General features: G+C 53.2%; 1 protein-coding gene across 1 annotated transcript in view; it reads left to right on the top strand.

Moving 5' to 3' along the window:
* The window catches only part of GATAD2B (GATA zinc finger domain containing 2B), a 42,641-nt gene extending 23,126 nt beyond the window's left edge, over window positions 1–19,515 (top strand). Inside the window, exons 2-11 of the mRNA XM_082495918.1 lie at window positions 4,094–4,423; window positions 9,873–10,002; window positions 10,262–10,393; window positions 10,752–10,883; window positions 13,126–13,296; window positions 15,281–15,596; window positions 16,460–16,662; window positions 17,543–17,653; window positions 18,176–18,293; window positions 18,598–19,515. Coding sequence (XP_082352044.1) covers window positions 4,095–4,423; window positions 9,873–10,002; window positions 10,262–10,393; window positions 10,752–10,883; window positions 13,126–13,296; window positions 15,281–15,596; window positions 16,460–16,662; window positions 17,543–17,653; window positions 18,176–18,293; window positions 18,598–18,731 — 1,776 coding nt within the window. The 5' untranslated portion in view covers window position 4,094 and the 3' untranslated portion in view covers window positions 18,732–19,515. The remainder of the gene's footprint in view (window positions 1–4,093; window positions 4,424–9,872; window positions 10,003–10,261; window positions 10,394–10,751; window positions 10,884–13,125; window positions 13,297–15,280; window positions 15,597–16,459; window positions 16,663–17,542; window positions 17,654–18,175; window positions 18,294–18,597) is intronic.
* Window positions 19,516–23,817: the final 4,302 nt, after the last annotated feature.

The following is a 23,817-nucleotide window of genomic DNA, read 5'->3' as shown; positions in this document are numbered from 1 at the left end:
ACTCGAGCACACCCGTATTGTCTGGTGCATCTCAACGGCATCGCTCAACGTGATTCCATTTAACGTGGTCCTATTACCGTCTGATTAACGAGGCTGGTTTCTTCTGACAGGTGGCTAAAATTCAGAGGGGGGGCTGGGCAATCTGCTCTTGTTTAGTTTATAATTCCGGATTGCTGATAAAGAGGAGATGCTCCGCAGACGGTCCTCCTTCACCAGTCAAAATGGAGAGGTTTAATCTCTGCTCTTCCCTTGGGTTACTGTGACACAGAGCGGGGTCGGTACTGAGATTCCTGACTGTCTGACCTTCAGACTTGCTGAATAGCCTGCGGTTAAGAGAATTCCTGCTCTTTTCTGCTAACTTTTTGATGAAATCGAGTGCTCGCCCCTGGCTTGCCCAGTTCTGCAGTTGGGGTGCTCTGGAAGTTCCCAGGGCTCTCGGGAAAGCTGCAGTTTCTCCCTTCCCCTTCCCCCTCCTCGCAGCGGAGTGTTAACGCTGAAGGGCCCCATTCAATAAAGAATCTGAAGCCTAATTTAATTTTTATTGAATCTGGCTGAAAGCACGTGCTCCTTACCAAGCCTGGAAAGCCTCCTCTTGAAAGGATCAAATAGTTGTGGTACCTGTTTCTGATAACAGTGCTTTTGATTTGTTTCTAGTACTGAAGCCACTCTATGTTAAAGGGGAGGGCATTTTCGAAACCCTTTAGATACCATCTACTCGCGCCGCTGAGAGCAGGGGTTTCATTCACGGTCTGCTCAGTCCTTCCCTCCTGCAGCAAGTGGATGTGCTAAATGATGCTGCCGAAATCCCGCTGACTGGTGGCTATCGAGTCCTGGGAGCTGGTGTGGTGTTTGTCGGCCAAGTCCTTGGTTTCCAACCTGGCGCATTCCTCTTCTGCGTCCTGAGATGGTGTTTCCTTAATTTTCCAAAAGCCAAACTGCTCATGCTCCGGCTCTGTGCTAGCGGGCGATGCCAAAGCTGGAAAATCACAGGGATGTTGTGATGCTCGGGGACGTGGTACCGCTCTTGCAATGGAGCAAGAGGGGTCCACGTAGGTGTGGGACACCCAGAACCCCTCTTTGGTGATGGGACCGGTGGGTCTCGGCTTCCTACAGGGAAGGGGAGGTAAAAAGAGACCTTCTGTCTTGCGGAGGGGCTGAGCAAAAGCTTTGTTCTCCTTTCGTACCACCGCTGTGTCACCTTTGCGGTCTCGGTGGTGGTGGTGGACCCTGACTGCTGCCGACTCCGTCGCTTGGCACAGATCCTGCCGGTGCCTCCGTCGCTGGCTTTGGTTCATGCTCTGACTCCGGTCGGAGCGCGGCGATAACGCGTCTCGTCCCCTGCGTGCCTGCAGACAGGGCTTTACAGCTTCCTTCTTCTCATGGGTGTGCGGGAGCAGCCCAACTCCGAACCAGCAGTTAGTAGCAGGTAATTTCTTCTCTTTTCCCATGTAGCAGTTCAAAGGGACGGCAGCTGCTGTGGGTCTTCAAAGGAAACGCACAATTCCGCTCACGTTTCATGGTGGCGCTTTGGCTTGCTTAAATAACTGCCTGCGAAGGGGTATGGCTCGATGTGAAACCTCATCAGAGCCCAGCGACTCTCCCTTCGGGTACGTTGCTGGTTTTCTGTCTGTGCTGGCTTTGCTGGGTGTGGCACCTCCAGGTGCAGATGTCATCTTCCATATTTTTTTTAAAGGGGGCAAATTTTACTATGTTCTTATGGTTTTCCTCGTGCATTTCAGTGTCCTTCTGAAGGCCATAAGAAGACGACCACTGTGCGCTCAGGAGGCCTGAACCTCCTCCTTTCTGCGCTCTAGTGTTGCTTTATTTCTCTGCTTGCCAGCAATATTACGGCTGCATTTGTCTTGCTGTTGGAACACATGACATGAAATATCCCCGTGCGTGAAGCAGTGCAAGGTTTTTGAGTGCCAAGACATAATTTGGTGAAATCGCGTATCAGTCAAGGTGCCGCCGCCTCTCCTGTGTTCCGTGTGTGTTGTTTTGGGGGTGTTTTTAAGCGATATATTCAGTTTACGTATCAATGTGGAGCTCGTTTCATAGGGATGAAGTGGCTTCCTGGTAGGGAAGAACCTGCGGGATGACTCGACCGCACCGTGGGGTGGGTACCACTATCTAGGGGTGCTTTTTTTAACGTGTCCTCAAGCCAACACTGAAGCAACGGCTGGTTAGAAAGTGCCTGTGGTCCCTCCCTGTGCGTCAGCCTCTGTCTGCCAGGTATCTGGACTTCTCCCTCCTCCTCCTCCTCCTCCTCCTCCTCCTCCTCCTCGTTTTCTTTCATCTCCCAAGAGTACCAAGTGGAGGAAGCAGCTGTGGAGGCCCTTTCATGGCTGAGTTAATTGGAGCTCGGCGCTTTCCCAGCAGCCGGATCCAGACCGCAGCGCTGGGTGCGGTGAGGCTCCTCTCTATCCCATGGTGTCTTAAATAACCCACCGCCACTCACAGCTTCAATTTAACCTGGGGTCACTTCTTAGGGATGGGGGTGGAGAGCGGCATTTCATGTGTCTTCCTTGGCTTGCCCGTGCTTGCCTTTCTATATTTGGTTGCAGCAGACGTGTGTTTTCCTGCAGAGAGACTAGACCATCAAGTAGAAAGAAGTCTAAGGTGTTCACCCTGAACGTGGCAGCCCCTTCGGGATCTGGCTGTGCCAGAGGCTTCATCGGACTGTTTTCTATCGCATTGCAGATTTGCATTTGTTTTCTTGCCACCTTCCACGGCTGCACTCCTTTTTTTTCGAGAGTACGGTTTCTCTAGCACACTTCGTCCCCTTGATGCTGTAGTTGAACTTGTGTGACAGCTGTGCTTCGGAAGACGTGTAATTATAGGGGATTTAGAACTGAGCCAGAACAACATTTTCCTGGCAGAAATTTGGCTCGGCAGAGCTTTATCTCGTGAGTGACTCGGAGCCAAGTTTAGGAAGCTCCACCTGAAGTGAGCATGGAGGAGCAAGAGGTGCCTGAGATTTGGCTGCTTTGGCCTCGTCTTCCAGCTCGGAGCACGCAGACCTTCTTAATGAGCCCCTGCAAGCTGCTGCTTTGCGGGGCGAAAAATCTTACCGGCGTTCTTGAGACGGCCACGTTTTAATTCTGATATATTCCCTGTTTTTTTGTCATCATCCTCAGCCCCAGTCTACGTGTCAGGCGGTAAAGACCTCACCAAGCTGGTCTGTCCTTGTTTTCAGGTGGAGCTGCCTTGGCTTTTTTTTGTTGTTGTTGTTGTTAGCTAGTTTCTTATCAGCTTGGGAGCAGAGAGATGGGGTTGGGATGGGCTCTGCGGCTCCTTCCCCTCGTTTGTGGGTTGTTTTTTTTTACTGCATCTGTTTGCCACGGGGCATTTTTGCACCTGGAGGAGAGGCAGGCGGTCGGCTGGGGAAGATGGAGAGCGAGCGTGGGTGGAGATGCTCTTGTGTGTGCCTTTGTCCTTTTGAGTGAGAAGGTGCCTCGCATTCCTCGCCGACTTCGCCCGAGAAAGTAGAAAGAGCAGGAAAAAACCATGTGGTAGGGGATTTTCTGTAGTTTTGGAAGCTTGCTACCAGACTCGGCGTGCGGTGGCGCTCGTACGGATAGCAGGGGGCTCAAACCGTGCATCGGGTCCCCTCAAAAAACAAAAAGTCCACAGCGCGAAGCCGGTGAACGAAGCCTTACAAAAACGAAGGCTGGGCACGCGTGGTGTGAGAAGGAGCTAAGCTGCCCTCGTTGTGTCCCTGGACGACTCGAGCATTTCCCGGCTCCCCGTTCTAGTAAATCTTGTTGAGTCGCAGCCGGGGGTGTGTTAATGCCGAAGGGAGGGATTGTGCCCCCGTTCTCAAGGGTTTTGGGGGCGCTCTGCCTATGGGGTGCGTGCGGTTCCTTCTGCTTGGGAAACTCCCCGCTTGGCTGGTTTAGGATCGGGACTAAAAGCGTGCAGCAGTGCTGCCGGCAGGTCACCGCATGCCGGCGCGTGGGAGGTCGGTGCTCCCCGAGGGGGGAGGTTGGGCTCAGAGGTCCCCGCCGGCCCCGGGGGAGTTAAGCATGGTCTGCCACAGCATTTTGTTTGCCGTTGTACTGATTATGTCCTTATATCAACCTCTGTCCCACAGGATGGACAGAATGACGGAAGATACTCTGCGCCTGAACCTCTTGAAACGGAGCTTGGACCAAGCAGATGATCGGGATGATGTCCTGGCAAAGAGATTGAAAATGGAAGGACATGAGGCGATGGAGCGCCTGAAGATGCTGGCACTGCTGAAGAGGAAAGACCTCTCGGGCATTGAGGTGCCCCACGAGCTCCCGGTGAAACAGGACGGGGTGAAAGTCTACGAAGAAAAGCTGAATGGGAGCCTTAGGCCCCATGGGGATGGCAGGACTGCAGGGAGGCCAGGGAAGGAAAACATTAACGATGAGCCGGTGGATATGAGCGCGAGGAGAAGGTAGGTGCCAAATGACTACAGTCTGTAGCTTGCCTGTTGTTAATCCCGTGCTCTGCCAGATGCGAGAACCCAAGTCAGAAATTAAATCGACATACTGCGGTCCTGGGGGCCTTGGGGGGAGTCTTCCCGGTGTCTGCGAGGTCCTTTTGGCTGAACGCCGAGGAGCGGAGCCTGCTCTCCCAGTAGTAGCGTTTCTCTGGAAGACATTCAGCACCCTTCTTTCATTGTTTTTGCTTCTGCTGCCCTTCTTATTCCACCCCAAAACCAGATGGATTTCGTTTTTTCCTCCATCCACACGTTTAGTATTATAAGCTACAACCGTCGGGTGACTGGCAGAGCAGAGCCTGCGGGTGCGCGCGAAGGAGGAGGGCTTCCCCTCCAGCCAGGACGTTTTATTAGCACCTACAAAAATGGCAGCAAAAGCCCTTTATTGAGCTGGAGGACAGATCTGATGCAAGTGGTGCGGACGGTCGCTCTCAAACCTGACCCTGGCCAGGCTGGTGCCTCCGCAAGGAAGAATTAAATGTTTTTTTCCTGCTGAGCCTGAGACTGCTCGTGAGGAACAGTTGCCGGAGCGATCGAGTGCTGTTGAGCTGTGTCTTGTTTTCCAGGAGCAGCTTTGGCATTCCTCATGCTCTCCGTATGTGCAGCGCGTGTGCGCACACCTGATTTTTATCACCGGTGAACTCTGGCAGATCAATTCCCGCAGCCAAACCCTGCGGCCAGGTTCTGCGTGGGGGAGATCTGGGGAGAGGGTCGCACGTGAAAGCCTGTCCCATGCGCTGCGCAGCGCCAGCGCATCCCGCCTCTGGTCTTATTTCAGCTTGCTTGGGATGGAGAAGGAAACAAACATTAACGATTTTGATTTTTGGCTTGATTTGGATACTGAGCCAGTGCAGACTTGGCTGACAGGTTGGGGAGCAGAACGGAGGAGTCCTGTTTTAAGTATGTGCAAAGTGATGGTTTTAGTGGATGAAAAAGTGGACGTGAGCCGGCACCGTGCGCTGGAGCCCAGCGAGCCCCCGGCACCCCGGGCTGCATCCCCCGCAGCGTGGCCAGCAGGGCAAGGGGGGGTTGTGCCCCTCTGCTGCACTCTGCTCCGGGGAGACCCCCCCACAGTGCTGCCTCCAGCTCGGGGGCCTCAGCACGGGAGAGACACGGAGCTGGTGGAGCGGGGCCAGAGGGGGCCCCGGAGGTGCTGGGAGGGCTGGAGCCCCTCTGCTGGGAGGACAGGCTGGGAGAGGTGGGGGGGTCAGCCTGGAGAAGAGAAGGCTCCACAGAGACCTCAGAGCCCCTTCCAGTGCCTAAAGGGGCTCCGGGAGAGCTGGGGGGGACTCTGGGTCAGGGAGGGGAGCCGTGGGACGAAGGGGAACGGTTTGACACTGAGAGAGGGGAGATTGAGATAAGTTATTGGGAAGACATTGTTGGCTGTGGGGGCAGTGAGCCCCTGGCGCAGGGTGCCCCGAGAAGCTGTGGCTGCCCCATCCCTGGAGGGGTTCAAGGCCGGGTTGCACCTGATCTAGTCGGAGATTTCCCTGCCCAGGGCAGTAGGTTTGGACTAGATGGCCTTTAAAGGTCCCTTCCAACCCAGACTATTCTGAGTCTGTGTTTCGTTGGTACCTCAGATGAATGACTGTACCTTCCTCGGCAACCAGGTGTCTGCAGTTGAAGTGTGTTTGAAGGAGACAGTGGTAATTCCCGTGCAAAGCTGCAGCCTGCGACGACAGGAGCTGCATTCATGGGCCAGGAGATGGGTGCTGGTGTCCCAGCTCGTTGAGCATGTTGCGTGTGGATGTACGGGAGGCTTGGCTGCTTGATCTGGAAGGTCCAGGGGAGGGTGAGCCCCTTCAGTACGGGGTGCGTGTTGCCAACGTTCTCTGTTCCTGCTCTCCCTGTTCCTCGAGGAACCAGGATGGAGACTGAGCAAAACGGAGATTGTTTGGTCTTTGTTGATGTGTCATGTCAGGGTCTTTTTGTGTTGGTGGTGGCTTTTGGGTAACGAAGGGGTGCTGCCTACGCTTCTGGGGGGCTTCTGTCCCAACCGGGGCTGGCGCGCAAGTGATGGATGGGGAATTTGAAGGCTTCAAGCCCCTTCTGCATGCTGTCAGTGTAGTAACTATTATAAATATTGATGCCTTCATAGGCACTTTCTTATCTGTCACACCCTGTCTTACGGAGCATCAGAAGTGGTGAGCAGACCCGGAGTGGTGGAGGTTGGAAAGGAGAAAACCACCTGGATTATTTTTCTTTAATGACAATATATGTGGCTTAAATCTTTCCCTGTCACCTCTGCCGCTGGTTCAGCCTCCTGTAAAACCTGAAGAAGTTCATGCGGTGAGGCAGAGGTGGTGTTATTGTGCGCCACAGGGTTTTGTCTGTGCTCGTGGGAGCTTTTGGATACAAGCAACACCCTTTGTAGGTGCCCGGGGTTTACTTGTGTCCTGCTCCGAGAGCATCTTTGGGGTGTTGCACCTCTGAAAAGTGCAATTCTCCCCTAAAAAGCCCTGTGGGTGAGTCAACACGGGGAATACTCAGCCACTCGGCAAGTGGGTTTCAGCTCTCGAGGTGTTAAATGCTGTAGGAAGAACCACGGCTCTGGGTAAGGTACTGTGCAGGTCGTCTTCCCCCCGAAGAGCCGGTGGGCGCTGCAGGGGGCTGCGCGCTCAGCGGAGTTGCGTGAATATTGCGCGAGATGCGGGGAATCCGGTTAGGTACCAGCATCGGACGTGAGCACTGTGAGCGAAAAGAAATCAGCACTAAAAAGAGAGGTAGAAAAATTCTGCTACGAGTTTTGAAATAATCGAGTGCAAAAAAATGAGTGCGAAAAAACGTCTAGCAGGAGAAATAAGGCTAAAGGGTGTTTAACTTTCTGAACCAGCTGATAAGGGGTCGCTAAGCTGGAGTTTGCTTGGGAATACACTCCGTGTCTTCTCACCTCTGCCTGCCTCCTGCGCCGTCGGCGTAGCTCTTCTTCCAGTAGTTTTGTTGTAATTACGCTCTTGCCTCGACAAAAGTAAATAAAACAACCCTGACATATTCAGCAATTCTTTGCAGATGGCCCCGTTTTCCCCTGTCTGGTCTTGAGGCTGGCTTTGCTTTTTCCCCTCGGTGGAATGTAAATAAAACAGCCCGGACGTATCTGGATGCTTGTGCAAAATAATCACCAGCAGCCATAACGACAGCCCGCGTTTAGGAAAATCCTGAACCAAAATCCGATGTTGTATTACTCCGGCTGCGCCCGGAGATGTGGCCAAAGATGCAAAAGGAGCGAGAAAACCTGTTGCGCTCAATGCTTGATTGCCTTCAGTCCCTCTGGTCTGAGAGTTCGGGGTGCCGTTACTCAAAGTGAGCGCATCCGGGGACTTGCAGCGAAATAAGGGACTTGGGTTTGGTGCCTGCGGGGTCCGCGCGAGCAGCCCTGATGCTGATGGGGCAGAGGCCCTCTGCCAAAGCCTGTTTTATTTTAACACGCAATCCTATGCATAGCGGAGAGCCTCCTTGTCCGAACACTTGGTCATCACGGTATTTGTTGACATTTGAAACTCCGTTTGGGGAACGGTGGCTGCGAGTTGAGGATGTGAGGATGTGTTGATTCCCGCATGGTTTCGTGTATAGACATGCCCTACCTCATAGTTTGGGGATAGACACCTTGGGCAGCTCGCAACAGAAGCCGGATAAAATGCCGTGGGAGGGTGCTGGGCTGCTCAAGAACTGGCGAAGACTCATCCAAAAGCATCTCTTGCTCTTGGCCGGCTAAATGTAAAACTCCTCGGATGCAGGTTGGTTGGCCTGGATGCTCTGGACCTTCTCTGCCAACTGTGCTGCTGGGACAGACCACAAACTCAGCCCCAGCTGGAAACCCTCCTGCCACCGGCGACCTGAGAAACCTCCTCCTCCGCTCCGGAGAGGGAGCAGCAGCTGGAAAACCCCCAGGGTGGGTCCCACACCCAGCGTCCATGGGATACTGAAAGGAGATCCACAAGAACAAGATACCTATTGATCAGCAGATACCGCGTTTGTTTGACACCTACAGTGTGTGATGGCCCACAAAGAGGTTACTGAGGGCTGTGAAATAATGCACCCACAAATACCGCGCAGAGCTGTGTCCCGGCACCTTTGGGTGCAGCCGAGAGCTTTCATGGGTTTGATTTTTATTTATTTTTTTGATGGTTTGGAGCCATGCTGCTGGGGGCGTTTCTCCAGCTGAAGAGTGACCTCCAGACTCTGTGAGCGATGGGGTTTGCGGCGGATGTGCAACGGCTGCTTCACAGCAGTAGTGCTTTGAAATGCCCACAGAAGCGGCTGCAATATTTGGGAGATGAAGCTGCCGAAGGCAAAACCCTCCGCGAGCCAGCGTCCTGCTCCGAGCATCCTCTCCAGACCCGCCACCCTCGGAGTGGCCGAGCCTGGGAGCTGGGATTGGGCTCCGTGCTTCCTCCTGCCTGCTCAAAGCTAAAAGTTTCCGATAAAATAATCTGTGCATCTCCTCCTCCCCCAGCCGCAGCCTCACACCAAAGACCTTCCAGGGAGTCCGAGAGCGATAAGTCTGTCTGCCTCGGTGGCAGCGTGCCCGGCACCTTTATAACCGCGCTGCTCGTGCTGCTTCGCGCTGGACTATTTAGCGTTTTTCCAAGGCTCTCCGAGCACTGTTACATCAAAACAGTGATGGCAAAGGGCTTTTATTCGTACCTCCTTACTCTGATGCCACCATGAACGGTGCAGTGCTTGGGTACTGCTGGATTATACCGTTGATTTTTATTTTTTTTTTTTTTTTTTTCCCCCCCAGTGATGGGCTCTTGTCACTGTTGCTCCTTTCATTTGCTGATTTCTAGGTCACGGTTCAATTGGATCTTTTGATTCTGCGCCGGGTATTTATTCAGATTTTCCTTTATGGAGTGACCTTTTAAAATAGATTTGTGTTGAGATAGGATTGGAGTATTTACATTTCTGTTAACTGGGGGACTTAGCCCATTCTCATCTCCAGCGTCGTGCTGATCTTCCTGAGTAAGTACGAACAATTCCAGGCCAGAATATCGACCCCTGTTCCCTCTCATCTCAGCACCTGGCTACGGTTGTGTCTCCCTGTTTAATTACTATATGGCTCGTTATTAACACCCGGCTGGTCCTCTCGCAGATAGGGTTTGTATCACGTGTTTGCTTACCTTGCGCTTAAAACAACCCACCTTTCACCCTGGCGAAGAAAACCTTTTGGGAGTGAGTTTTTTTTCTCTCCTGTGAGTGGAGGATGTTTCTGTCCTGAAGCCGGAGGTCTGCTCCCTCCCGTTCCTCGGCTCTGCAGACCTGGAGAGCGGTGCCGAGCTCCGGTCGCATCCGTGGTGGTCGGGGGTGTGTGTGTTGTCCCGCTCCCAGATTTGCTGTCCATGTCTTGAGTTGTGGCTTAGTCTTTTGTTGTTTTGTTTTTTTTTTTCTCCTCCCTTCTGTTATGCAGCGACCAGGACAGGGGACGATTAACCCCTTCGCCAGATATAATTGTCCTCTCCGATAATGAGGCGTCCAGTCCCCGTTCCAGCTCTCGTATGGAGGAAAGACTTAAGGCAGCAAATCTTGAAATGTTTAAGGTAAGGAGTTTCTCGGCTGCTCCGGCGGAGAGCCAATACCCTGCAAGGGGGGGGGGGTGTCTACTTTTCTGAAGGATTTGGGAGTTAAGAGGGTCTCTGAACATTGTGGTAACTTCTGGGCGTAACAAACTTACACCTTTAGTTGTCCGCGGTACAAATTCTTGCTTGTATTAAAGCGTCCTCGCGCTCTCTTGCTGCCAAGGTGCAGGCAGCAGGTTTCAGCTCTTTGAGTTTTGACTGATTTTTATGCTTTTTGTAGGGTAAAAGCATAGAGGAGCGACAGCAGCTGATCAAGCAGCTTCGGGATGAACTACGGCTGGAGGAGGCCAGGCTTGTGTTGTTGAAGAAATTGAGGCAAAGTCAGCTGCAAAAGGAGAACGTGGTACAGAAGGTGAAGCTCTGAGCAGCATTGTTTGGGGCTGGGCTGGATAAGGGGAAGATGCTTGGCCTCGCAGAAGCCTATTAACGGGCAAACACAAAGACTTGCTCTGCTCTTGGACTTTCCTTTGGTCCGCATTTGTCCTCCTGTGTGAATATTTCTTAGCCAAGTGTGTCTGTAGCAAACCCACGGCCCGTCCTACCCAGCGCGCTGCCTTCAGGGCCAGCTGAGAAGATAAATCTGTGCAGCTCTGAAGGATTATTAGTATCTGGTGTAGCATCGAGGAGGTTTGCTCCACGGCGGGTCTGTTGGTGGATTTCCTTTCACAGCACCATACACTGATACCGCTTCTCATTTTCTCTCAATCTAGACTCCAGTTGTCCAGAATGCAGCATCTATTGTCCAGCCATCTCCTGCTCACGTGGGACAGCAGGGACTGTCCAAGCTTCCCTCCAGGCCTGGAGCTCAGGGGGTTGAGCCTCAGAACTTAAGGACATTACAGGTGAGCCTTCCTGATGCCCATTTTCTGTGCAAAAGAATATAATTTGGGTTGGTGCACGCTCAACACTGCGCATTTGTCTCTGCCCAACTTGAGATGCTTTTTCCAAGAGGCAGATAACACTCTGGCGGTTCTCAGCACCATAAGTAGAAGAGTCTGGTGTCCCGCGGTTGGTCTGGGAAGGTCTCTCTGCAGTCTGGGAAGGTCTTTCTGCAGGCGAGGTTGTCTCTGAAGGTGGTCAGCAGAGACTGAGCCATGCCCAGAACGCTTCGTGCCTGTCCCAGCTCTTGGCCCTTGGCACGGTGTGCAGGGTCTGGGTGCTCTGCTGCTTCAGAAGCGGCTGATTTTTCTGCAGGGAGGGCTGGAGGTTGGTCCAGCCGATGATTTGGGTCGTTTGAGGTGGAAGGAGCTGAATTTAGATGTGGCGGCCCTGTAGAAAGTTGTCTGCTGCTTGGTAATGCAAATTCTGGGGCTGTAGGGAGAAAACCGCTCGTCTGTGCATACCTGGAAGGAATGGGGGATCAGCAAAGCTGCTTTTGAAACGGTGCAGAAGGGTCAGAGGATGAGGGCGGAGAAAAAATGCAAACAAAACAGGGAATTGAAATGTTGACCTTCTTTGGGAAAGCTCTATAGGCAGAGCGGGGTGTTGTCTGACTCGGCTACCTTTCCGCCTGTGTGCTGGAAGAATGCTAATTCTAGATGACACCATTGTTTAATGTTGCACGGGTAAACAAGAAGCCAAGGGGATGAGCTCACTGGAAGGAGGGCGCTCAGCCTGCGCGTGTGGAACGGGGGTGATGACGCTGACGGGCGATGGGGATTTCTTTCCTGGGGCTTGGTCCAGCTCTGCAGCAGGGCTCGGGGTCCCCTGCCACCGTGGGGCACGCTCTTCCCCCTCCCCAAGTGTTCCTCTTCCCCGAGCTCTGCAGCATCGGGGAATGGATCTGTCCTTTCAGCAGGAGGCTGCCGGATACATTTCTTTGATAATATATTGGAATATACAAAGTTCCAGCGATGCGGTTGTGAACCTGGGTGCCAGGAAGATGGTGTATGGGACGAGGACGGAGGTGATCCTCCGGCGTGTCTCTCTGCCTGTAGTTTTCCCTCCTGCTTTTGCCAAAAGACTTTCATTTCAATCTTGCTGATCATTTACTCCCTCCGTTAACCATCTTCTTTGTTTGTGGCATTTGTTTTCTTTGCTATGGCAACGATTTGGGGTCAAGTCTATTGTGGCTTCGCAGTGGGATCGGGCTGGTAAAGGAAATGGGCTTCAGGAGGAGAGGAAACGCATTGTTTGCATGGTCTTTGTGAAGCTTTTCTTATGTGTGACAGCGAAGAACCTCATCTAGAACAAAAAAAAAAAAAGAGAGGAGGAAGACAGGGGAGAAAAGGGTTGTCCGACAGGAGGTGTTTAATGTTTTAAGATCATCTCTGATAAAAAAAAAAAAAATGAGCTCTTCTACCTGTCTTTCCCCCTTGGAGCCGTTGTGGAGGTGCTCCGAAGACATGAAGACCTTGCTGGGATTGGGAGAAGCCCGGGCAGGTCAAGCCCTGGCTCAGGTCTTTCCAATCGCGGTCTCGTGTTTCTGACTTCCCGGGATTGAGGTTTGTAACACGCCTCTGCATTCCTGCGCCAAAGGTGAACACCCGTCTCCCTGTTAGTCAGGACTCTCGTAACCGTTTCACTTTGAACCGGTGTGAATTCTGGTTTTAATTGCTCCCTGCAGCTGGCAAACAGCCTCCTTTTTTTTTTTTTTTCTTTTTTTCTTTAATCCTCTCTTTTCCCCTTGTATTTTTCCATATTGATCAAATGGACGCGGTTGTTTTTAATGCAAAAGTAGGCCACAAATGTGTGCCTTGAAAATTACCTTTCCAAAACATCCCAGCCTAGATCCTGGAGTTCCATCCTCTTCCCACTGAGCTGGCTGGCTCCTGGGAAGCGGTCGCTCCGTGAGTTCACTACCTCTTTTCTTGACTCAGGTGCAATTCCAGCCTCTCTGCAGAAAATAGGAGTATGTTAACTTGAGACATCCTCCCTCCAGGCAAAATGGACGTGATTATTTAAAAGAAAGGACAGTTAGAGGAAAAATTAAGTTCTTTGAGCGGTGTCTTGCGTTAGGAGTTAGCTGGAATTACAGATACATGGAAATGCTCTGTTGTTGCAGAGCCTGAGCGGGGAACTACAAATTCTGGTTTGCCTCAAGTCCTTTTCTTTTAATTTATTTCTTCTTTCCTTTCTCCACAGGGTCACAGTGTCATTAGGTCCGCCACAAATACGACTCTGCCCCATATGCTTATGTCGCAGCGCGTGATTGCTCCGAACCCTGCCCAGTTACAGGGGCAGCGGGTTCCTCCTAAACCTGGTCTCATCCGCACTACAACTCCAAGCATGAATCCAGCCATCAACTACCAACCGGTAGGTTACTGGTCTGTAGCTGGGTTTTGGGCATACACTTGGTGGGGTTAGTGAGAAGGGAAAACAAGGAGGTGCCTTAACGAGTCTGATTAACTCCACGGAGATGCTGGGAGCTCAGCGTGACGTCAGAGTGAAGCTCGCAGGGGGAAATGTATCCCAAGTGTGGACGAAGATGGATGTCCTTGATCTGCATGGAAGAAGGGAAACGATAAATAAATAAGTTAAAAACTTCCTATTTGGAGCTGCCAGCTGCCGAAGCGCTGGTTCATCCGGGCAGCGCTGGATGATGGAGACGTAACGGTGACACGAAGACACCCTAGTGAAGTGGGATGACTGGTTTGTGAGCAGGACCGGTTCCTCTTCCCGCAGTCAGTAGCAAGCGCTCGCTCGCGTGTGCTTCTCTTCTGCTTCTCTCTGCCGAAAGAGCGCAGCGAGCTCCCTGCAGTTGAGGACACTTAATAAACCCATTTGTTTTACTTTTGGAAGAGTGGAAAGATTTCCATGAAGACTGGAAATGGAGGGGGGAGGAATAGCGCTTTCCAGTTGTAGCACTGGTGCTGTATAAAGCAATGAAACCTTTCTCCCGGCTCCTGGGCTGCGTCTCCCGCGCTGTGGCGCAGTCTCTGTCCCTCGTCCCAGGCTGCGACGCTTGGCTGAGGTGCCCTGGCTGTGTGCAGGCCCGGGTTAACGACAGCCGTTAATTCATTTTAGGGTTTGTCCCCAGTTCTTAAGCCATTTAGGCTGTCCTGACGATAGTGTAGTACAAATTTGTAAATGATAAACGTGACTGCACAACAATCTGAAAGTCATGTGCCTGAAAAACTGTCAAACAAACCTAATTTGATAAAAAAAACCCATGCCAGCTACTCTGACAGAAGAGTTGTAAATTCATTGCTGTTAATTCATCATCTATTTATTTAAACCTGCATGAGTTATCCTTGATCAGCTCTGCCGTTAATTTTCCTGGACCTACATTGGACTAACTGGTTTGGGCTGAACTCGGTTCTCTGCCTTTTTTTTCCCCAATCGGTGAGGCGTTAGCAGGCTTAAAAAAGGAAAACGGGGGCAAACTGATTGATCTTCGGTGTGTTATTCTCAGTCGACACAACAGTGTCCCCCAAATTTTGGTAGCTGACCCCGTTTGAATCGCTGAGAAGGGTTTGTTATGGTTTGGGATTTTCCCCTTTGCATGCCTGGGGGCGTTCCTACCCTGGGTGAAAGGCTGGCAGCAGCCCTGCCTGCGCTTAAAGAGGTTGTACGCCGATGGCTTCTTATCACAAAAGGCTGCGAAAGCTGCGTCCTCAGGTCAGCAGAAGTCTTTGTGCATTGCTACCCGTCACGTGCCAGGAGGGACTGCGCATCCAAGTGAAGGGAGGATGCAGAAGAAAGCTGCTGGAAATGGAAGAGGAGGGAGTTGGCACATTCGGAGCACCTGTGTGGGAGGGGACGGACACCATCTGGCAGCGGGAACGCCGCCTGGGCGCCCGCCAGATCAGCGAAGCAAGAGGTGGAGGAGCAGAACTCGACAGTGAGCGATGGTGCCGGCGGCATGTGAATCACGGCGCTCAGCACTGCCTACGCGCAGCGAGGCCATGCCGGGTCCCGAGCCGGACCCTGCGCACACGTTCCCTCACCTGCAGAAGTCCCTGGGCTGCTCTGGATGCCGAGACTCCTCCTGCGGATTCCCGTGCACCGGAGGCTCCTTGGCACCAGCGCTGCCGATGGCTTTACCGTGGGGGCTCAGACTCCTCCTGCTGATTCTGGTGCACCAGAGGCTCCTCAGCACCGGCGCTGCGTTATCGTAGGGACTGATCCAAGCTCTGTCCCAGCACAGCTCCTGTCTCCCCAGGTCCTTTTGGGAACGTTTGCAGACGGAGGGTTGTGAGAAGGCGATCTGGCTCATCTGGGTTACTTTAGGGGCTGAGCTGTAGTCAGGGACTGTATTAATTTTCTGTATTAATCCTCATCTCCTCTTCCTCTCCAGCAATCAAGTTCTTCTGTTCCTTGCCAGCGTACGTCGTCTTCAGCCATCTATATGAACCTTGCCTCTCACATCCAGCCTGGCACTGTCAACAGGGTGTCGTCTCCGCTCCCCAGCCCCAGTGCTCTAAACGACGCCGCCAACTCCCAGGCAGCTGCCAAGCTTGCCCTCCGCAAGCAGCTGGAAAAGACGCTGCTGGAGATCCCACCCCCCAAACCGCCCGCTCCCCTGCTGCATTTCTTGCCCAGCGCGGCCAACAGCGAGTTCATCTACATGGTGGGGCTGGAGGAGGTGGTGCAGAGCGTTATCGACAGTCAAGGTGAGCTCGGGGGGGCTGCAGCTTTCCTCGGCCGCTGCCATACAGTGCACCCACCTGCCGTTTCCTACTTTTTTTTTTTAAGCAAAACACCAAAATCTGTGGCTTGTGAGGCTACAAGAGAATGATTTCTGGTCTTTCCCAGCCCTGGACTCCGCTCCCTCTTGCTGCCGCTGCCTGCAGTGGAGGGGAGGGCAGAGCCTGGGCATTAGGGGGGCTGCGTGCCGACCCCGTGGGCACGGAGCTGGTCTGGCAAGGCTGGCAGCCATCATGTGCCGAGCCGGCAGCCGGCCCCAGAGCAGCGGTGTCTGTGCCCTGCGGCTCGTCAGGCTGTGCCCACTTGTGGAGGGGTCTCAGACCCTTCCCTGAATGGATGTTTGGGAGCTGAGATGTAAAATCTTCAGAGCTGTGACCGCCCAGGGTCCCATCCCTGCGGGATTGTGGAGTTTTTAGCTCCCACCTCACCATTCTCTCTGGGTTGTCACCTCCCAGCTGGATGGCATCGAGCCTGTGCTCTTCCAGCGCGTGCTTGGCACAGCGTAACTGCAGTGCGTCGCTGGCTCAACTGAGACCTTGAGATTCTTAGAGCCTTGTAGAGCTGGTCCCAGCACTGCCGGGTTGATCTGTCCCTGGGGCAGGATTTCTCCTGTCTCTCCTGGGATACTGAGCTCTTGCCTGGAGTAGGGTTGGACTTGACGCAATGCTATCCTGAAACTCCCATTTATTTGCTGGGACCTTCCCTCCTGCTCTTGACGGTGCGCGCAGGACCCTGTTGCTCTCATGCCCGGGATGGAGGAGACGATGTGAGAGCACAGGATGGGCTGTCTTGTTTTCCCACCTAACTCCTTTTTTTTGGTGACTCCCAGGGAAAAGCTGCGCGTCCCTCCTGCGCGTGGAGCCCTTTGTCTGTGCCCAGTGCCGCACTGACTTCACCCCTCACTGGAAGCAGGAGAAAAACGGGAAGATCTTGTGCGAGCAATGCATGACTTCCAATCAGAAGAAGGCACTGAAGGCAGAACACACCAACCGACTGAAGAACGCCTTCGTGAAAGCTTTGCAGCAGGAGCAGGCAAGTACATGGCCCTTCCGCGAGCTGCGCCGGTGGGGCAAGTTTGCTCCAGGACCCCCTGATCCCTTTGAGCGTCTCCGGCCGCCCGGCTTTTCGGTAGATCGGTTGGGATTCCCCATGCATGAGCTCAACTCGTGGGGGTGCCCAGCTCGGTGCGTGGAGCTTCTAACAGTGAAAGGCTGGTGCTGAGCATCCGGAGCATTCTGGAGCGGCTGCTCCTCTCCCTTTGTGCATTGTTTTCCACCTGGATTTGTAGCTGGAGGGCTGGCTGGGCACAGCTGCCTTCCGTCCCCGGTTTTGCCACTGACTTTCCTGCAACACAGCGTGGGAAGTCGCTTAACCACTTGCTGCCTGCTCGCTTTTCTGTGGAAGGGGGGGGAATTTGCTAAATTCCCGTGATACATCGGTGTAGGAGAACTTGTTTAGAGGCCTGGGGTAAAATAAACCGGAATCACCCTTTGGGAACTGTAAACCCCCCCAAAAAAACCCTAAATGTGAAGTGGAATCTGGCTGCTGACGAATGGGACGTGCCTGTTACGGAGCAAAGAGAGTCTTTGGGCTGTGGGTGACAAGTGGGTGCAGAGATAGAAAAGCTGTTTGTGTTGGCTGCAGCACGACTGCGGTTCCAGTAACACCTTGGAAAAGCAGCCGGGTTTTCAGTGGTTTTCAAATCAAGCAGCGATTGGGGAGTGTGGGGAGAGGGGATCTGCTTCGCCCCTCTCCGGGAACGCCACCTGCCACGGTCAGTGTCGGCGTGAGCCCCGGTGTGCCGTTTGTGGCACCGGAGGGGTCAGCTGGGACCTGTCGCGTCTCGTTGGGGAGGTGAGGTCTCATCGGACAGCGTTGCGCCTCTGAGGATGCTTCTGGTTCTTCCCCGCAGGAGATCGAGCAGAGGCTACAGCAGCAGGCAGCCTTGTCCCCCACCGCAGCTCCTGCCGTCTCCAGTGTCAGCAAACAGGAGAACATCATGCGGCACCACACGCTCCGGCAGGTGAGCGGCGCTTTTTCTTTCCTAACTCCGGCATGGGGCTCCCGGTCGAGTGGGAACGTGCGTCCCCGCACTTGTAGCCCAGAGGTTTGGAGCGGGGTTAGCCGTGCTCCCCGAGGAGGAGGAGGGAGGTGCGAGCATCCCGCCGCCCTTCTCTCTTACCGCAGCTTTGGGCTCTGGCTGCCTTTTTTCCCAGGGACTGTAGGGTTGTTTTTACCCCGCAGTCCCCCGCACTCTGTTTCCTTGTGCCAGCAGAGACTAAGCTGCTGCTGGTCTCCTTTCCCACCCTTTCCCCTCGGGTCCCTCCCGTCAGTCCCGTGCCATCCGGAAACCCGCAGCACAGCCTGGACACGCTGCTCAATTACGTACTTCTACGAGAGCAATGTACAAACTGTGTTTTCCACGTACCGGCCAAAACCCACGACTGATTCTTCCCCCACCGGCTGCAGCTCCAGCAGCAACTGTTTCCAGCCTGCCCGGGTGATCCCGGTGCCTTCCTACCGTCTTTCTTCTCCTCTTCCTCAGGCTCCGCAGCCCCAGAGCACTTTGCAGCGTGGCATCCCCACCTCTGCCCGCTCCATGCTTTCCAACTTTGCGCAGGCACCCCAGCTCTCCGTGGCGGGCGGTCTCCTCGGCATGCCAGGTACCATCCCACGTCCGCGCCGGAGCACCGGGAGGGACGGGGCTTGGGGCAAGATGGAAAGCGGGACGGATCGGTCTCTGCCTGTGTTTTTTGAGGGGGAGGGAGGGCGTATTGCTACTGGCGCAGGCTGATGGCCATCGCAGTGCTTCCCTCCCTCCTGCCGCAGACCTCTGTGGATTTCGGAGGGTGGGTTTGGGTTAAATTACTACTTCTTAGGACCGTCCCAGCTTGCTGGGCAACAAAACCTCCGAGGGCAGAGGTGTGTTGGAGGGGGTCCCCACCTGCTTTTCTCTCCCCTCCCCAGGTGTTAACATCGCTTACCTGAATGCCGGGATCGGAGGCCACAAAGCGTCGAGTTTGGCGGACCGGCAGCGGGAATACCTTTTGGATATGATCCCACCCCGCTCTATATCGCAGTCCATCAGCGGACAGAAATAACGCCTATTGACCATCCCCCCCCTCCCCCAAAAACCTTCCCCATCCCTTCCTCTTTCCTCCCCACTTCCGTCGCATGCAGTGCCTGTACTGGTGCCTACCGTACACGGGGAAAAAAAAAAAGACAAAAAAAAAGACAAAAGAAACAAAAAAGAAAGAAATGAAAAAAATAATCAATCAAACAAAAAAAAATCGCATTTCAAACCTTCAGCGACCTGTCCTTTTTCCAAACCTTAACTTCTTTGGTTTTCTAGAGCAGTGAGAGGTCACTTCCTTTGCCCGAGGTCAGAAAAATGTCTGCTTGAAATCAGCACTCGACATGTGTTAAAGCTTGTTTTTATGCTTTTTTTTTTTTTTGTAATGACAAAGCATAGAAATTTTTTAATTGTGTTGTGGGGTTTTTTGGCTTTTTTTTTTTGGCTTTTTTCTTCTTTTTCTTCTTTTTTTTTGCTTTTTTGTTCCTCCTTTGCTAAATGGATGGTTAAAACCCTTTTTTCCTTTCCAGAGACTTTGTAAGGGCGGCCGCTCGACGCGAAGTGACCGTTTTTTTTTGTGTTTTGTTTTGTTTTGTTTTGTTTTGTTTTTTGAAAGGGCAGCCCTATGCTGACTCACGGGGGAAACGGGGGCAAAGAAATGGGCTGGAGCCCGCACCGCCGTCGGTGCCGGGGTGCCGCCGTTCCCTTGGCTCGGCAGAAGAAGTCAGGAGACGCCGATCCCCGACACCGTAGCTCCCGTCTCTCTCTCTCTCTCTCTCTCTCCCCGGAGGAAGGGAGCCCGGTTTGGTGAGGAGCCGGTGCCCGGCGGCACTGGTGCGTGGGCATCGGCGGGGTTGATGGACGGTGCTGGCAACCCCCTTACCCCGACCGGAGGAGCCCGATGGGGGCGCGGAGGGGTGTCGATGGCGCCCGGTGAGCCCCCGGCGCGGCGGGCGGGCGGCCACCGTGGTGCGTGCCGGCGGCGGCGCTTCTCGGCGGGCTTCGAACGACCGGTGGCCTCAGGCGCGGTGAGTCCCCATCCTCTCCCTTCACGCGTTCTTGCATGTTCCGGAAGCCGTTCTCGCTCGTCGTCGTCGTCGCCCGTCGCCGACCCTCGCCGACGGCACCACGGTCCCTCGCGGACGATGGGGGACGGCACCGCGGTCCCCGGGCTCCGGCCGACGGTTGACGAACCCAAAGCAAGAAATTAGCTGCGAAAAGTCGTCTGAGAAACGCTCTATTTGCACTTAACCTTCACACTAACGGGCCCTCCCCTCCTCCTCCTCCTCCTCTTCCGCCTCTTCCTCCTCCTCCAACCTCAGCCAGCAGAAATCACACCCTGGCTGCCAGGGAGACCCCGGTAGCGCCGTCCCCGCGTCCCCCCCCACCGTCCCCTCGCCTCTGCCGGGCCCCCTTGGTGCCCAAAGCTGAGCGTCTGCGTGGGGGGGGTTCTGTTTTTAAATATATACATTTTTTTTCAATTAATTTCTCCTTTTTTTTTTAATTTTTAGATTTTTTTTTTTTTCCCTGACGGTAAAATTTTGTCGTGCAATTTCGAGCCCGTGGGGAGCTGCTCGACGGGGTTGGGGGGGTGTCCCAAGAGCCCCCACCCCAACCATTGGGGATGAGACGCTTTCTTTCCCCCAAATGCCACCCCTCGCCCAGTGAGGGGGGGACAGACACCCCCCCCCCCAGCCATCCCCCCCTCAATTCAATGAGCACTTAAACCCCCTGAGGGCTCTGGGCGCCCCCCCCACCGCCTCCCCCCGGGGGCCCTCCAGAGGCAAAAGGAAATTTTTTTTTGTAATTTTTTTTGGAAGCTAGTGAAGTGTAGTGGCGTGTATATATATATATGTTTTTTTTTTGTGGTTTTTTTTTTTGTTTGTTTTTAATCTTGTTTAGCTGGCTCTCTTCTTCCACGCTGCCCCCCCTCCTGTACTCCCCCCTCCTCCCCCCCCCCAATCCTCGGGACGCTGAGATCCTTTTCAAATCACCCTGCTTCCATGGGAGCACTTTGACGAATTGTTTTTTCTTGGATAAACCTGAGTTTTAGGTTATTTGGGGGTGGGGTGGGGTTTTTTATTGGCTTATCCACACGCCCCCGTCTCCCAGGGCCCTTTGACGTGGTCGAGCCCCCCGTCGTCGTCCCTGTCCCTCGCTCAAGTGCCATTCTCCCCCATCAGATGTTGCCGAGAGGTACGAGGTGACCTGGGCGCATGGGTTGAGATTAAATTATAAAAGTTTAAAAAAAAAACAAAAAAAAAAAAAAAACAAAAAAAAAGAGAGAAAAAAAATAGAAAAAAAACCAAGTGCAATACTTAATGCTGAGTCTCTCCTGCCGAGGGGTGGGGGCGGACGGGGGGGGACAACCGATGGTTGCTTTGGAGAACAAGATGCTGAATTCATGGTGCTAATAGTGAAATCCGCCCCTGGGGACGCGGGGGGGACACGACCCTTTTTTTTTGTCTGTTCCCCCCCCCCCCCCCCCCCCGCCATGGAGGGGGGGGGGGAGGGCGGGCCATAGTGGACGCCTCAGCCCCGGGGTCTGCAGGCAGTTCCCCCCCCACCCCCACTCCCCCCAAAATAAATCCAGCCCCAAAATCACAGCTGGGGACGCCGAGCCCCATCCCTGTATCCCCCCTTCCCCCCCCCCGAGGCTTCGGCTGTGACCTGCGCAGGTTTAACAGTTTTATTATTATTATTATTTTTTGGCTTGAGCCCCCCCCCTCCACCCCTCCACCCCAGCCCCCCAGGGATGTGATGTACGGTAGAAAATCCTCATTTTGTGTTTGTTTTTTTTTTCTTCCCCCCCCCCCCTCCAATACAGAAATAAGCATTTCTTTCCTGCTTTTGTTCGCGTTTCTTTTACAGCTTAGGGGTAGATCCGCTTGTGAAAATGCTTTTCTTGGATTTATTTGTTTTTTTTAGGGGGGTGCGGGGGAGTTGGTTTGGTTTTTTTTTTTGGTTCCTCCAAAGGCATAACCCGTCCCCCCTCCTTCTAACCTCCCCCCCACCCTTCATTAGCTTATGATATTGCTGCCAAGATGTTATAACAAGGACTCATTCGTGTATATAAGCTATTTCTTGACACATTAAAAAAAAAAAAAAGAAGAAAAAGAGGAAAAAAAAAGGATAAAAAGAAAATATATAAAAAAAAAATTGTACATTGTGTAGAAAAAGGAAAAAAAAAACAAAAAAAAAACACAAACAAAAAAAACCCTACAAAAACGAACCCGGAAAGCGAATCCCGCCTAGCCATGGGTGTTGTGGAAGTCGTCACGTCCTTCTCGTAGTGTGACCTCGTGTGTATGACATGAAACGTGCAAAAAGGGGGGTTTTCCCGGCGGCTCGGCTTTTTTTTTGGGTGGGGGGGGGTGGAGGGTGGGTGGGGGGAGGGTTGGGGTGGGGGTAGGAGGGGGGGAAGTTGGGAATGGTGCTGGAGATGGGGGGGACACGGACGGACGGACACGGGACCGGTGGCCCCCCCCTCCCCGGCCCCGGCGATGCACTGGTGGCGGCGGCCACCTCCCGAATCTGTGCCTTTCACACACACGCAAGCTCGGCCCCCCCCCGCGGCACCAGCAGGGAGGGGGTGTCCCATATTTTGGGGGGGGGGGGGGGAAGGGGGAAAGTTGGGGGGGGACGGGGTTGACGCGCTGAGCACGGGGGGAGCGGGGCCGGGGCGGGGTGGGGGGGACGAGTATTATAAACTGTAAACTGTATTTGCACTGTTTTTATTATTGCATTGGCATATATACAATATACATCTATACCAACCTGCGTCTGCGGCCTCCTTCCTCACCCCACCTCATCCCTCCCCACCCCACCCCCCCCCCAAAAAAAACCCACCGGGGATATCGGCCGAAATTTGCAGGATTTGAGGCCTAATTGGTGGAGTTTGATTTTAGGCCCAACTTGGGGGATTTCAGCCTCGATTGGTAGGATTTAAGGCCCGATTCGTGGATTTTTAGGCTAAATTTGCAGGTTTTCAGGCTCGATTTGCAGGTTTTGGGGCAAGTTTGCGTGATTTGGGGCAAATTGGCAGGACTTCTGGCACAATTTGCAGGATTAAGGGCAAATTTGGAGGATTTCAGGCCACATTTGCAGGATTTTTAGGCCAACTTGTGGGATTTCAGCCTCAATTTGTAGGATTTATCAGCCCAAAGTTTAGGCCCAACTTGTGGGGTTTCAGGCCCGATTTGCAGGGTTTGAGGCAAATTTTGCAGGATATGGGGAAAACTTGCAGGATTTCAGGCACAATTTACAGGATTTGGGGCATAATTTAGAGGATTTCAGGCCAGATTTGCAGGATTTTAGGCCCAATTTGTGGGATTTCAGCCTGAATTTGCAGGAGTTTTGGCATGAATTTTATGCTAAATTTGCAAGCTTTCAAGCCCAATTTGCAGTGTTAGGGGCAAATTTGCAGGATTTAGGGCAAATTGGCAGGATTTCAGGTTGGATTTGCGGGACTTTTGGACCCCACCACATGGGATTTCAGCCTCAATTTGCAGGATTTCTGGCCAGGTATTTATGCTAACTTTGCAGGATTTCAGGCCATATTTGCAGGCTTGTAGGCCCAATTTGCAGGATTTCAGGGCAAACTTGTGGCATTTTAGGCCAATTTTTTAGGCTTGTACGCTAGATTTGCAGGATTTCAATCCCCATTTGCAGGATTTGGGCAAATTTGCAGGATTTCAGGCCAGATTCACAGGGGGTTAGACCAAATTTGGAGGATTTGGGGCCCAATTGATGGAATTTTTAGGGCAAATTTGTGCAATTTTGGTCCTGATTTGCAGGATTTCAGTCCCAGTTTGTGGGTTTTCAGCCCAAATTTGCAGTATTTCAGCCCAAATTTGTAGGATTTTGGCCTGAATTTGCAGGATTTCAGTCTTGATTTGCAGGATTTCAGGCCAAATTTGTGGGATTTCATCTCCCCCTATTTGCAGGATTTTGGTCCTGAGTTGGATTTCCGGTCAAATTTGTGGGACGTTGGTCCCAATTTGCAGGATTTCGGCCCCAAATCGCAGGGTTTCAAACACCCCCCCCCACCCCCCCCCACCCCCAGCGCTTTGGGTACGGATCTGTTGCCCCCGCCCCCCCCCAGCCCCATCACC

The sequence above is a fragment of the Vanellus vanellus genome (genome assembly GCF_965231255.1).
Source record: "Vanellus vanellus genome assembly, chromosome: 27".
NCBI classification, from domain to species: domain Eukaryota; kingdom Metazoa; phylum Chordata; class Aves; order Charadriiformes; family Charadriidae; genus Vanellus; species Vanellus vanellus.
This window is presented reverse-complemented; position numbering and strand designations above follow the sequence as displayed.